This window comes from Polyodon spathula, chromosome 20, assembly GCF_017654505.1.
Source record: "Polyodon spathula isolate WHYD16114869_AA chromosome 20, ASM1765450v1, whole genome shotgun sequence".
In the NCBI taxonomy this organism is placed as follows: domain Eukaryota; kingdom Metazoa; phylum Chordata; class Actinopteri; order Acipenseriformes; family Polyodontidae; genus Polyodon; species Polyodon spathula.
Window position 1 is genome coordinate 27,331,845 of NC_054553.1, and position 14,854 is coordinate 27,346,698.

The 14,854-nt window shown below is 37.3% G+C and overlaps 1 protein-coding gene across 3 annotated transcripts in view; it reads left to right on the forward strand.

Moving 5' to 3' along the window:
• aspscr1 (ASPSCR1 tether for SLC2A4, UBX domain containing) overlaps positions 1-13,759 on the forward strand; it is a 50,344-nt gene extending 36,585 nt beyond the window's left edge. For 2 of the 3 annotated variants that reach the window (XM_041220176.1, XM_041220178.1), the window contains 4 exons: positions 7,916-7,967; positions 9,096-9,165; positions 10,869-11,065; positions 13,376-13,757. In XM_041220176.1, coding sequence (XP_041076110.1) covers positions 7,916-7,967; positions 9,096-9,165; positions 10,869-11,065; positions 13,376-13,386 — 330 coding nt within the window. In that variant the 3' untranslated portion in view covers positions 13,387-13,757. Of the gene's footprint in view, positions 1-7,915; positions 7,968-9,095; positions 9,166-10,868; positions 11,066-13,375 lie in introns of all 3 variants that reach the window. The other variant, XM_041220177.1, reaches the window with a different exon arrangement.
• Positions 13,760-14,854: the final 1,095 nt, after the last annotated feature.

Here is a 14,854-nt window from a genome sequence, read left to right on the forward strand (position 1 = left end):
GGGTAGGAAGTGCATTGTTCTTAGCCGGTGTGCTTCTAAAGCTACACTGCTTGAAGTGGGCTCCACTTAACCACGCTACATGTTTGCAAAACAAGTGCTACATTAATCATTTCCTCATTGCTTTGGGGCATTTTCATTTGTTAAGATCTATTATATCTGTTCTAATGGCAGAACAACAAGATATTTAAAGGAAACTTTAATGAAGTTTTTTTTTTTCTTTGAGTAAATCTAGTACTTCAAGCTACAAAGGGACGCTCAACCCATTAATTCAGTGGGATGCGTGTCTTTGTACTTTGTAATATCCCTCTTCCTTTCTGTGGAAAAAGTCCACATCAAGAGTTATAGGATGTTCTTCATTATGAAATTAATAGCTTGGAAAAAACCCTACCATTAACATGGAGAGAATGGATGTGACCTTTCTTGAGGTTTAAAATATACTCACTATGGAGAAGGTAGTATTTCATCTACAATTGTAAAGTTGACTGTTGTTAACTAACATTACTTAAATAGGTCTATTCAGTTGATCTCCACAAAGGAAGATCTATCTGTCTATGTACACACACACACACACACACAGTAGACAAAAGCGATCTCTTTAGTTGACGGGGGTATTCCTTACACAGCCTTGTCATGTTAACATTGGTAATGCAATGATATAGGATAGCTCAGTCCTACATTGTGCTGTACTTCATGGAGTAGCTCCTCCAGTATTACAATTGATATCAGCATGCTTTCCTTTGACATCGATATAATTGCCAGCTGTGTGATTGGTACACTGGGATATGGATTTCACCAGCGTCCCAAGCTGTAGCCTTTTCTATTATTGATAGTTGCCATAGCTACAATATGCACTTGCTGCTCACTCAATTAAGAAGGTCGTGGGAAGAAGCAAAACTTCACTGGGAGAGACACCTCAGATGCATAACAAAATCCCTGTCATTTTTAAGTACAATAAGTTCATACAATGAATACAAATACTGTTGTTTTCTAGTTAATGTTTGTTAATTTAATTATTCGAGCATGCCACATCTTCAAATGTTTGGACATTTAAAAAAAAAAAAAAGTTTTCCTAAAAGCTTTGTTTAGTTTTTGCTTTATTTTATCCCAGCATTTGCTGTGGCTGGCTTGGTCCTTTTTCTTTTGATGCCTGCGTTTTCCTATTAAAATTTTTAGCATCAAACCAACAACAGGCTCACAGAATCTTAATCACTTTGTGTCATGTAATGGAAAGAATGTTTCCCATCCTTGCAGCTCTTTGATGCCACCCCCCCCCCCCCTCCACTCCCATTCGGCACTTCAAATGGGATTGTTTGTTTGGTTGGAATGCTGTTTATACCATTTAAATACATCATGCCCTCTATAGAGGGGAAAAAAAAAAAAAAAATCAAAAGTATGTGTGCAGTCCGACAATAAAAGCTGGACCCAACTGCGTATAATTTTCTCCCTGAATGAAAACGTCTCGCTGGGGCTGTCTGTTTGTGTATTACAGAAAGAGGGGAGGGGAGAGGGGTGGTGGGTTGTGTGAATCTTTTGAAGTGCATGAGCCCTGCTGTTAATTTTCACTGTACAGGGGTGACGGTTCTTCTTTAAGTTTCCTTTCCTGTCGGAGTCGGAGGTTCTGCCATGAATTTTCCCTGACCCCTCTGGGCCATCTTTTACCCCCAGAGTCTTTGATGTCTCTGCCCAGACATTGATTGACAGAAGAGGTTCCAACGGGGCACTGAAGGGGAGGGTGAAGGGGGGTAGTGAGGGGGGGGGGGCCTGTAGGACTTTGAACTAAACAGATCTGTTAAGGCTGAGATGCTGTGCTCTTGATTATCTCTTTGAGAAAGATTTAACTCTTCTCTTAGATAATTGTCCAGCATCTTGGTGGGGGTGAATTCAAAAAACAAAACGTGCAACCAAATCTAATTCGTTATTTGCAACTTTCTTTAAAGAGGAACATTGCTGCTCACGTGGTCCCCTTTTGTTTTTGTTTTCAAACTTTCCACAGTGGACGTGCTCTTAATAAAAAATAAAAAAAAAACTGGGGGAAACACTTTGAAAATATGGCCCATTGTACAACTGAAAAAGCAAGCCCATTCACATTTAGCTTAACCCATTTTTTTCAGTGTCTTGTTGGGATATTGTAGAAACTTTTGGGAAGCTCTGCTATAAGATACAAAAAATTTGGTAGCGAGATCCAGGGATGTGTTCGGATGATATCATCAAGAGTATTCATTTTTTTTAATGAATACTCTTTTTTTATTCATGGATTCTTAAACATGCAACCTTATGCAAGGTTTCTTTTTTTCTAAAGAAAGCTTCATCTGTAGATTGTGTTTACTGTTTTTATTTTAAGTGTGTAAATTTAAGCTTGGCACGAAATGGATAAATATACTTGGCAAGCCGTTCTGGTTTTGTCTAAATGGGGTGGAAATCATTACCTGTGTTTCAGGTGTTATTTTGCAGACATGTTTACCATGTTGTGCATTCTCATGTTTTTCTCCTTTGCATGCATGGACCTCCTTTTTTATTTTTTTTTAAACAAGAGATTAAGCATGATTTGCCAAAAACAGATTCAATCAAATGATTTAACTCTACCAGTGTATATCTTAACTATAGAAAATACAGTGCTCCATCATTGTAGTGTGTTCCTTTATAGTGTCAAGCTGGTTATAATGTAGTGTGGTCATGCTATAATTGCGATTTATGAGGTCTACCTCAAGGTTATCCTTTGAAAGGAAAAAAAAAAAAAAAAAACAAAAAAAACATCAGCTTGGTTCCAGATAAAGAACAGTGTAAAATATTGTATTAATAGAGAAAAAAAAAAAAACTTTTCATAATGGTTGGCAACTATAAAGTGAAATGTGACCCAAAATGCAAGTATCCCAAATCATAGAGACCTATCCTTTTAAAGTTATATTGTTACTAAACTGTCATAGCTGATCATTCTCTTTCTTGGGGAAACATTATGCAGTTGCAATTTTGGCAAATTTGCATTTGTTCTCTGTATAGCCTAAAATATGTTATATACAGTATGCTGAAATATACTTATGTTAAAAACAATTCACTTTTCACAGATCCAAAACCTTAAGCATTCTGTCTGTGTGCATTGTGCTGGAATGCACACTATGTAAAAGGGGGTGGCAAAGTTCCTGAGAATAAGATTATGCACCATCAAAATATCTGCTTTGACCTTAATGTAACGTTTCTGCTGTTTTACATATAGAAAAGGAAAGAGATTTTTTTTTTCTTAACCAGACGTTTAAAAAATGAATCAAAGGCCCGACTTGTTTTCACCAGATCCTTTTTTTCAAATCCATGCACTTGTTTATATGCTGAATTTAGTCCATACTGTGGATAATGTGCAAATTAATTCCAAAAGAGCTTATTGAAGAGCTCGAGGAATGCTGCAAAATAAGTCATCTTTATGGGTTTGCACAGGCTGTGTTTCAGTGGCTATATGTGAAAGCATTGTTTTAAACTGCATAATAAGTTAAAATTACCGGATTCTGCCGAGTCAAGTTGTCGTTAAGGCAAAAGTGGGAGGGGGGCGTTGACTCGGACAAAATTCCAGGTCTAGGCTGGTAAAGTTTATTTGTTCTATTGAGAGTAGCCGACTGGGTTCATGAAGCATATAAGCAATGTCCAAACAAGGTTTTAATATTATTTATTTCCTTGGCACGTTTATTGATTTTTGATTACAACATTAAAATAAGGAGCTCAAAGTAGCCCGTGGTAATGATCTGTCTCCCTAGTTCCATGACACAACCTAACTCAAAACAGTTCAGCAGCCACCTCACAGTGCGTACGGTCTTCCAGTTAAAGCTACAGTAGCATTAACTACGCAGTATAAAACAGTAACATTATAATCACATAATCTGAACTGTGCAAACACTGTAACCTGGCCAAAACAATAGAAAATACATTCCAACATTACACAGGCATTATTGCAGAGGGAGTATTTGTTACATTAGATAGGTAGATTACGTTAATAATTAGGCATGCTTAAAATTCAAAGGTAGAGCATAGCACACAGTCACGCTAAAGAATCAAGAAGTGCAGTTAACATTTATTGACTGGTGAAATACAATTCAGAGTTGCTGACAGTATAACAAGTGATTTTTAATCGGGGGGGGGGGGGGGGGACGGACAACGGACAACGGACAACTTGCTGTCTGTATGACTCAGTTAAAGGCTTTTATGACGATGAACCATTACCCTGTCCTCTGATACACTGCCCCTAGTGTATGTAAGAAATACCACGTAAAACTACAGACCTAGAGTACTGTAGAAATAAGACAAGTTTTTGAGAGCTCTATTGAGGCCACAGTGGTGGTTAGACTACTGAAGTCCCCAGGATGTTATAAATGATATTAAAAGGTATTGCAAACGTAGTTAAGAGCAGATACCTACCAAGCTTTTCATCGGGATTCTCAGGCACGCCGCTGGCTCACTACATTTCTGATATCAGAGCTAGTGCAAAGCGGCAGAGGTCAGTGGTTTCTGGTTGGCGAATCAAGGTGCAAAACCATTGCACTCCCTCCCTTGCTAGAGTTCACAGTCCGGCGAACGCATTGGAGGCCAGGAAGTATCCACGGAGAAATGTCGTTACATGGCAGCAGCTCAGAGAGTAAACAAAAAAACAAAAATGTTTGGAGCCCTCCCAGAAATCTGAATTGCTGCTAAAGCTAGCTTAAAAGAAGCAGTATTGTTTGTCAGCTGATCTAATTCCATTGCTCCCAATAGTCACTTACAGTAAACAATGGCCTGGCTGGTATTGGAGTCTAGGCTATAAGGTTTCACAATGTTAATGGTATGAACTAGACCAGTTTTATTAGTGCTTTACAGGTATCATCTACATCTGACAGTTAGGGCAAGTGATTACTCACTGTAGAGACTATTCATATCTGTTTAATGTGGCGCACTAATTGCGTTTCTTGGTCTTGAAATGGAATATTTGTTATATTAATCCCTAATTTTTCTAGATGCTTTGAGCTTAGAGCTGTTGTTTTCTGATGGTGACAGTGAGTGGAATATTTAAGATTTTATTGCGTTTGAACAGTCCCCAGGTCTATTGCAATGGGTGGACAAAGCGTTCTCCGGAGCGTGGTGGGGGACCAGTCTGCTTCGCACACTGTTAGCGGAACTGCTGCCACTGCTCTGAGATCAAAGACCTTGTGTAGAAATGTGCTCAGCGCTCAGATCCACTTGTTTGTCTGACTTTCTGCCTAGGCAGCATGGTCTGCTATCAGAAGTACTCTGCAACGAGTATGCAGAAAGTTTGGCAACTTATTTTACATGTGCTGCTTTAAATGTTCGACCGACATTCACAAGAAATATAAAGTATAAAATATATAACATGTATAAAATTACCTTAAAACCTTACCTACATACAAACCACGATCAGTTTAGGGTTAAATAAAATATTTGATTTGTATCTTTTCTGCAAATTCATAATAAAGCATGGTCTCAATAATCTCTAGGTTTGCCTTTTCTCATATATTCCTTCATCCCCCCTTCTGATCTCTGTACTGTTAAAGGGCACAAAGCCCTGCCAAGAGGTTCTAGTTACCAGCTTGGAGAGTGTTATCAGGTAACCCTCTTCGCTAAACATACACACACTCAAGAAAGAGAGAATGTTTTTGAACTTTTATTAAATCCTTTCGCTTGACTCGCATAACACGGCACAATTTATTTTTTGCCCAAAAGACCTGAGATGGAGAAGCAGCAGCAGCAGAACATCTCGCTTGCTGTTTTCAGAGGGAATACGGGTTCTTTTGGTTGGGTTTTCCCACCCACTTTGCAGTGTATATGTGTTACATACCATCTCCTGCTGGATTTGTTTGTTGACTAAGTTGATTTTCAAGTCTGCGTATTTGTTGTAATGCAACATATCTATCATCATCTCTCTCATATATATATATATTTGTAAAGTTTCTAAATACCAATTATCTAGATGTTACCATACCCAGGCTTGTTATGTACACTTGTTTCTGGGCTAAAGTGCCAATTAAAAAGAACATTATTATTAATAATAATAATAATAATAATAATGCCACCATAGCCCCAAAATAATACCTTTTTAGGTGGTTTGTGGATGGCTGGCAGTGCACCTGAAGCTAACTGTAAATTTGCAAGTTAATAACATATAGTATTCAAGGTCACTGCGAAAGTTTATTTTTAGTGCTTCAAGAAAGTGCAGTTTTTATCAATGCCTTGTTGTACAGATTTCTCGATGATCCAATAGTACTTTGTTTTAGCACTACATATCTTACAAAGTTATGGATGAACAAGTAAGATGATACTGGGTCATTTCTTTAAAGTATTTGGGTGAATTGAGAACATGTTTTGTTTCTTACTGGGAGATACCTAGGTTGGTTTTGTAGTACTGTGCTTTTAAAGGGAGTTCTATATTAGTTCACAATTCTCTGAAGTTGCTTTGTGTGTAAAGATGATGTTTTGGAACCAAGTCTTTGGCATTTGAAGGGTACATCAGGGTCATACTGGTGTCACAAAAATGTCAAACCTTACGTTTTGAGATACTCTGGTCTAATCGGTTAATGGAAAACATGGCAGATCTAAATATAGAAGCTGCTTGGGTCATTAAAAAATGCCATGGACAGGAGACTCTAGAATGTTATCAGAATATCTTGTTCTTGCTGGTACCTAAGGCTATGACAGTACATCATGCAATGCATATAAATGAGGTGTTTTGCTGGGTTCCCCTCAAATGGGATATTGTGGATGTTTTTATATTGATGTGTTTTTACAATGAAAAAATGACGAAAGTTGCAAGTTTATGTCCCGAAAATGCTGCAGTTGATGCATCCTTTTACTTTTCTCCTTGGAGTGTAGCTTTATGAAATACAAAATAAACCCAATATTTAGACATCTGCTCTGATTCGTCCTTCCAAGCATATTAAAAGCACAAGTTCCATAAGAAGCATTTTAGGGTGGCTTAACCATTAATTAATGTCACAAGACGGAGGGATAGAAGTGGGAAACAGAAGCTTAGTGGTTTAATACCATAGTCAACATGGATTATCTGCTTTAAAGCACATCTTTTCTCTTTGTTGTAAACCCAGACTACATTTGATTTAAGGAATACCAAGTTGGGAAAAGTAGCGCCTGCAGATTGCAGAATGAGCCCAGGCCAGACCAGCAATCCATCTCTTTAAATGGGCTTGCTGTCTTAGGTGCCAAATGCTGATCAGTATGATATTACTCCAGTATAACGAGCTGTAATCCCTTAGAGAAACCATCAAGCCCACAAGACATGTTGCCAAGTGAAACCAAAGTCAGAAGCACTTTTTAATCTTAATGGTAATGTAACATATGGTCTTTGATGTGGGAGCACTGCGTTAGCAGACTGCTACGTTCCTCGCATGTACAAAGATAGGGATTTGGAAAACTTGGGAGTCTTATTCATTTATGTCATAACAACTGTCTATTTTAATTATCACAGCTTCCTTTTACAGTACAATCAGAAGTAATTAAGATGACCTTTTTTTTTTTTTTTTTTTTTTTTACTAGAACATGACACTTTGTGCAGTGTTCTTGTTTCTGCGCACACTTATGTACTGATCCTGTTAGCTTGTCTGTCTTTGCATGGCACACTCCAGGTAAACTTATCAGTGCCTTGGCCTCCTATAGACCTTGCATTTTTAGTGCAATATGATAAAACTGTTCATTTTTATATCCATGTCTTATTGCAAGATTTGAGACCCTCCACGTTTGTGTGCACAGTTCTGAAACTACGCTGCAGAAAATAGCAGGGTCTGTTGGCCTTTGACAAATACTGAACGGTTTTTAATAGGAAAATCCAGATACTTTCTAAAAGGTGTTTGTAATCCATATAACTTCTAGTAGAGTTTGTAAAAGTGATAGTGGTTGCCATCTGTGATCTATTAACGCCTGTTTGTTTCTTTAGGCTAACCTATTTCCAGCAGCTCTGGTTTACTTCGGCTCTGATTTCAAGACAGGTTTGTAAATCAAACTCTTTCAAACAGACGTACATAAACCTAAATACTGTAATGATGTTTTTTTTGTTTTTTTCCATGTTTTAAAATGTACAGCTATGGCCAAAAGATTAGAACATATATCCTGGTTTCTTTTATGTATTTTCTACTTATTACTTATCCTACAATGATATATTCTGTGTGTTTCTCTGTTGTGTTTCTGCCTATATTAATTGCTGTGATCTATTCCATAAAACGATTTTCCAGGCAGAAACAGTATAAAAGTAGACTTAAATACAATAAAAGAAGAAGAAATAATAATAATAATAATAATAATAATAATAATAATAATAATAATAATAATAATAACATGTATCCCTGATATTATGGTTTCTGCACAATAAACAAAGTGGCAAAACACATTTTCATAAAGTAATATCATTACTGTGGTTTACTTATGACTGATGCTGACTCGCTTACCAAAATCTGTAGCGGCACTTCTTCATCCTGTTTTTTTTTATGTTAATCCCTACTGTCCCACACATCACTCGCCATTTTAGAAACTTTCATGCAAATTCTGGCAATGTGGTAATTTGGTGCAAGACGAAACGTGTTATGATAATAATTTCTAATATTTATCAGCTGTGTAATTTTTCACGCTTTTTGCCTTCAAATTCATGTGCAGCAATGTTTGTTTAGAGTAGTTCTTTGCCGCACTAAAGAAAATAATCATTACTTCATAATAATCAACTGCTGTTTTCACATTGCACTGCTAAGATCTTCTGTCGTTGGGCGGAGATGTGTGCCAAAGTGAAATCCTGGTCAGAATGCAAGCTCGGCCAATCAACATGCAATGATTATACTGACGTTAATGGTGGCCAATAGCAGCTAACAGAAACAGTATGAGGAAATAGAATGCAAGCAGCACAAACTGTGCTGTATGAAAGCGCACTTGAGAAAGGTTGAGCTAGTGGACTGTGTGAGTAGATGGAATGCATCTGCGTTGGATGAAAAGCAGATCAAATAAGTCTCGGTACTCAGTAAGTAAAAATAAGTCCCAGTCAGAATTTCACCCCTGCTCAAGTGAAAATAAAACAGCTGTTTAGCCGAGTTCTCTACTTAACCGTTTTCTGACCCTGTTCCATTCTACAGATTGCTATTTACAGAAGCAGTTCTTGAACTCCACTGTCTCTTCCTCACAAGCAGATGGTGCCATTGCAGGGTAGGTGTCCCTCACCAGGCTGAGTTCAGCCAGGCATGGGCTGGGAGCACCGCAGGTAGCTAGCATGGGTTTTTTTTTTTTTTGCAGTGGTCAGGCCAGGCCATTGGTAATATAGGAGGCTGTGTGGTCCAGTGGTTAAAGAAAAGGGCTTGTAACCAGGAGGTCCCCAGTTCAAATCCCAGCTCACTCACTGAATGACCCTGAGCAAGTCACTTAACTTCCTTTTGCTCAGTCTTTCGGGAGAGACGTCGTTGTTAGTGACTGTGCAGCTGATGCATAATTCACACACCCTAGTCTCCTGTAAGTCGCCTTGCTAAATAAACATAGTAATAATGTATCCAAAACTTCACACACTCAGTAAGAAGTTCTGAAGAAGATCAATGTTTAGGTCAATGTTGCCATTGGAGCACTAGCCAAAATCTGTTTGACAGCATAGCCCTCAAATGTAATTTCTACCAACGTGTACAACATATTTGCATCATGAGTCTGATAAACTCTCTTGCTTCTTCCAACTTCAGTTTCTTACAGGACATAGTTTAAGGAATTAAATGTCACACAAAACTTTGACCAACAACGGGGTCAAAAAGAAAACAGTTTCCAAGTTGAGGAGGTTGCTCTCACTGTTAAGACACTTGGAGGCTGCAGCCAGTGTCCTCCACTGGGGTGTTTTTAAAGGAAGTGTCCCTAGCAGGGGGCAGATCAGGTGCCTCTGTGTGCATTTGGGTCAGTGCTGCAGGAGAGCAAGCACGGCGACTGAAGCAGCACCAGGAGGCGTGACAGCGGCTTTTGTCTGTTTGATTTTAAACCCTGCAGCTTTGACTCTCTCATCAGTCTTAATTGCTTGGCAGGGGTTTCCCCCCCAAATCCCTTTTTTGTACTTCCTGGAGGGGATTTGATTAATACCATGCTTGTTTCTTTATGGTTTTTGTTTTTAATCCCCCCCCCCCCCCCCCCCCCCCCCCCCCCAACAACAGTACGTAGTTAGTTCTTCCCCTTTACAAAATTGTTTGGAGTTGATCACTAGAGATCTCTATATTTCCCAAGGGTTGTAGGATAGCTCTGGTCTCAGACCGGTCCTTTTAGATGGGTTGATTTTTCTAATAAATTTGGCAATTTAACTGAACAGTCGTTGTGTTGAGCCTCATTCAATGAGCTCTTTGCTATTTGTTCACCTTCATTGATAAATCATTTCCCAACACCTATCTAGCTGCATATTCCTTGTTGCATCTGTGAAATCTGGTCTTCTTCTGAGCGAGCAGCTTTGAGGTGTGTGGCTGTTCATCACCACATTTTAGTTAGCTTGCTACTATCACCGCACAGAGCCAGTGAGACTCCATGGCCTCCATTCAGGGCACATCCCAATTTTTTCTTACACTGTTCCACGCTTCATAAACATAAAAAAAAATAAATACACAACATATAATTATTTTCATTTTAGTGACTTTAAGATCATGAAAATAGAGCTGGGTGTCTGGGAAAGGCTCTTTTCAGCATTGACGTCATCATAGGCTATTGCTTTTATTTTTAGACACCGGCCCAAACTCATTTAATGGCCCCTTTGTATTTGAGTGCACTCGGTTATGTAAGCAGATTTTATTTATTAGTCTCCATTTTGGGACAGGAGGGAAGGGGCCAGGGGCAGACACCAGAAATAGGCCTTTGCCTAATTGTTCTCTTTTTTTTTCGCTCTGTATCCCCTTCAGCTGCATGCCCAGGTCTCCAACCCCATCATCCAGTTCAGTGGCTTCAGAAGCAACTTTTCCGACCCCTGCAGAGAAGGACACGCGGGCCAATCACCAGAGTACAGCAGCAGACAAGCCCCAGTCCTACTCAAACAGCCAAGGGCCAAAACCAGTTAACGCTGATCCAGGCAAATTCCCAAAGTGGCTCAAACTGCCAGGTATGTCCTGATTATAATTAGTTATACTAGAAAAAAAAAAAAAAATTGTTTTAGCAGTACTAAATATACTGTACTTTTATCATAACAGTATTTGTCTCTTTGGCCTATTTTGTACTTCTTAATGTATGCCAATGTAATTACTTTAATATTATCTCTCTTTATAAGCCAGCTTTGCCCTGGCAAGTGTTAGTTTTGATGGAAGTAACTCAAAGTACCAGCTCTTAACTGAAAGACTGTCTATACTTGACGTGGTACAGTAGTAAATATAACAGCACCTCTAATTTATAATTAGCATATAGGATATTTTGCAGAACAGTAATATATCACAGCATACATTTGTCCTAAAGAAATAAATTCACATCCTTTTCAGGGCAAAATGCTTTTTATGAGCTGCTATTGTCTGTGTTGCCGTTTTTAAGCACTTTTGTCTCGCTTGATACAACAATGGCAGCTTCCTCACAACGCGCTCTACTGCACCGCATTCTCATCTCATACCGTGGCATCATGGCGAGACCACAGGGCTTCCTGTCGCTTTCCACTAATTTGTAACAGCGCATCTCCAAATTCTGCGGTTGTGAGCTTCCAGAAATCAACTTTAAAAGACATAAATGAGTCAAGAGATAAGGATGCTTCGACATCGAATTACTTTTTCAAAGATGGTCTCCTCCTTTTAAGCCACATCAAAGTAAATTCTCCTTTACAATACCATTGTCTTTTTTTTATTTTTGTATGATTCAATACAATAATTGAATGTCAGTTTTACCTTTTAACTGCAGTACTGGTAAACCATGTGCAGGTACAGTAAGTCTTTCTGGTTCTTATTAGGGATGTTGATACAGCCAACAACAGTGAGTAAAAGATTCAGTTTGGGTTTTAAGTTTTGTGGTTAAGCTGGATTTCAAAAAGGATCTCACCTGCACAAATTACACTGTGTAACAATTTTTGTCTTTTTTTTTTTCTGGGTAGTAAGTGTTATTTCCCAATTGCTTATGCCTCAAAAGTATAGAAAATGGCTATTATTCCCCACAAACTTCGCTTTTGTGACCAGGACAGTGATATTTCAAAATATCACTATTTCCAATGGGAAAATGTGTGTCTTTTCGTTCACATAGTCAGAAAAAAACAACATATGAATCCAAATTAACATGTATTTATACTAAAGAAATACAAAAATGACTACAAAAGATTTAGAAGTGAGTAGTTTTTCGAGATTTACGATTATACTGTATTTACTTTATGTGAATGAAGACACACATTTGCCCGTTTTCCCATTGGAAATAGTGATATTTTGAAATATCACTGTCCTGGTCACAAAAGCAAAGTTTGTGGGGAATAATAGCCATTTTCTATACTTTTGAGGCATAAGCAATTAGGAAATAACACTTACTACCCAGGAACAAAAATTGTTACATAGTGTTATCGTCAGTTTTTTTGATATTTTAGAACCACTTAAAAAAAAAAAAAAAAAAAGTACCAATATTTTTTTTTTTAAAGCAGCAGTTTAGTTGTTAAGGCAATACATTGTCTCTTAAACTACAGATAAATCTTTATCTTAATTCAAAGTGATATGAATCATGTCAGTTGACTGACAGTTGTTCTTATGGTCAACTTAATTGGCAGAATTCTAAAACTTGGCCATTACCACTAAAGTTTTCCACATTATGGCTTACAAGTGTTTATCTGTTTTCTGCATTTCACTAAATGTATTGAAAGGGGTGTGCAAAATGTAACTTTCAGAAGTCAGGGCATTGTTAGTATAAAATATTTATTTTTCCTTTTTGTTTTATAAATATTTCCATTGCTATTAAATATTCAGTTTACCACATTGTAACGATTTGGAAACCGCATTACCGTGAAAGATGATGTGTTTCCTGAATCAGCTTGTTGGCTAATTGTGCTCAGCACTTGGCATATGTTCCTGTTTTTGTTAATCAGCGAATTGCATTGAAAATATCGCACTCAATCTTACAAAGTGGTTATGCTATTTTCAATCCTTTTTCATTTGAATTTGCAAATCTAATCTTCTGCTATTATAGCTAACTGTAGGTTACTGTTCATTTATAGATATTTTAATTACATCAAGTTACTTTTAGTCATCCAGTATTTCTTGCTGTCAAGCCTTGAAAGTAAACCAATAATGACATTTTCACTAATACAACAGGTATAGAATAACCTGTTATTGCAGAAGCAGTTGTTGCTGCTGTCTGAATACTTTCTAAATACAGTTTGAGATTAAACTGTGCTGTCCAGTTGCTCAATCTTCTATACAAGTAGGTAGGTAATGTAAAGTTTTGTGTTTTGTGTTTTCAGGAAAAAGATGAAAATCAAGGAAGATGATTGTAGAATTGCAGAAGCTGAGAGATGAAGTCAGATGTGTGATGCTAGGGAAATTAAGCACTTTTAGACTACATTATGAATGACAAATGTTTACACTTCAATGAAAGACATTTGTGCAAACCTGCATTGACCAAGAGTTTTACAATAAAATGTATAGTAAATTGCAACAGAGGTGAACGCTGGTCATTTTTTAAACAAGTGTAAGTTATATTGTTGGTAAGCAAACAGGCAAGTGATTTACTGTTAAAATGTTTAATCTGTACACACTGCTTGTCTACTACTTTAGCAGTGGGATGTCTAGGAAGAGATATGCCCTACCAATAAAAACGACCTCATTTTATACCAATAATATTTATAAAGGGACTGCTGACTTGTACACTGCAAGTGATAACTTTTAAGATGAATTTACTTTGGATCTGTTCTTGGTATTCTTAATTATAACCTGTTTATTGCCTTGCCTTTGCTCTATAAAATCAGAGAAAAAAAGGTGAAAGAGGGATGAATATAGTCTGTGCCCTTTTAAACTCTTTCCCTGCTGTTAATCGGTAATTCTATATACAGCAGGACTTTTCTTTCAGAATCTGGATCACAGTGCTCCTCAAAGCCACAGTCACTGGAACAGGCCCCTCTTCTCCGTCTGGAAATCTTCTTTGCATTTGTCTGAGGCGTGTCTGAGAGGGCTTGGCATTGGTGGCCAAATGCGAAAGCATGGAATCCCAGAGCTGAGATCAGTAATGTCCGCCTTGAATGCTGGATCAGGAAACTCGTACCATTAGCAATACTTACTCATTTTACCCAAACTGCTTTCATATGTTTAATAGTATCAGTGGTAATTTGTTCCACTAAAATACACAAGGAGTGAAATCAACTGAATGCAGTATCTATCTAATGAGATTAAATTAAATGACATTCTCTCTTAACCACTGCAACCCTAAGGATAAAAGCATATATTATATTATATATATATATATTATATATATATATATATATATATATATATATATATATATATATATATATATATTCATATATATAGTATATATATATATTATATATTATATAACCTAGGTCTATCCATTATGTCCAATTGATACGTAATTTTCCAAAAATCACGTTAGATACTCTTTGGGTCTAGAATCTTTATTTGAAAACAGGCATTTTCATTAAAAAAAAAAAAAAAAAAAAACTATGGTTAACAACTCTCCAGTAAAAAAAAAATATAATAATGTAAAACTTTTGTGTCCTTTCTCACCCTTGCCACAAGTTATCTTCTCTAGAATAATATATAGCATTTACTGCTTATTATATATCGTAAATGATTCCTGCTTTTTCCGCAGAAAGACATTGTTATTAATAGGTTAGCGGAACTCTCAACTTGACATACACCAAAGCACGTACCAGACTATCATACTAAAAAAAACCTACCAGATATATTGTACCTTTCAACAATGG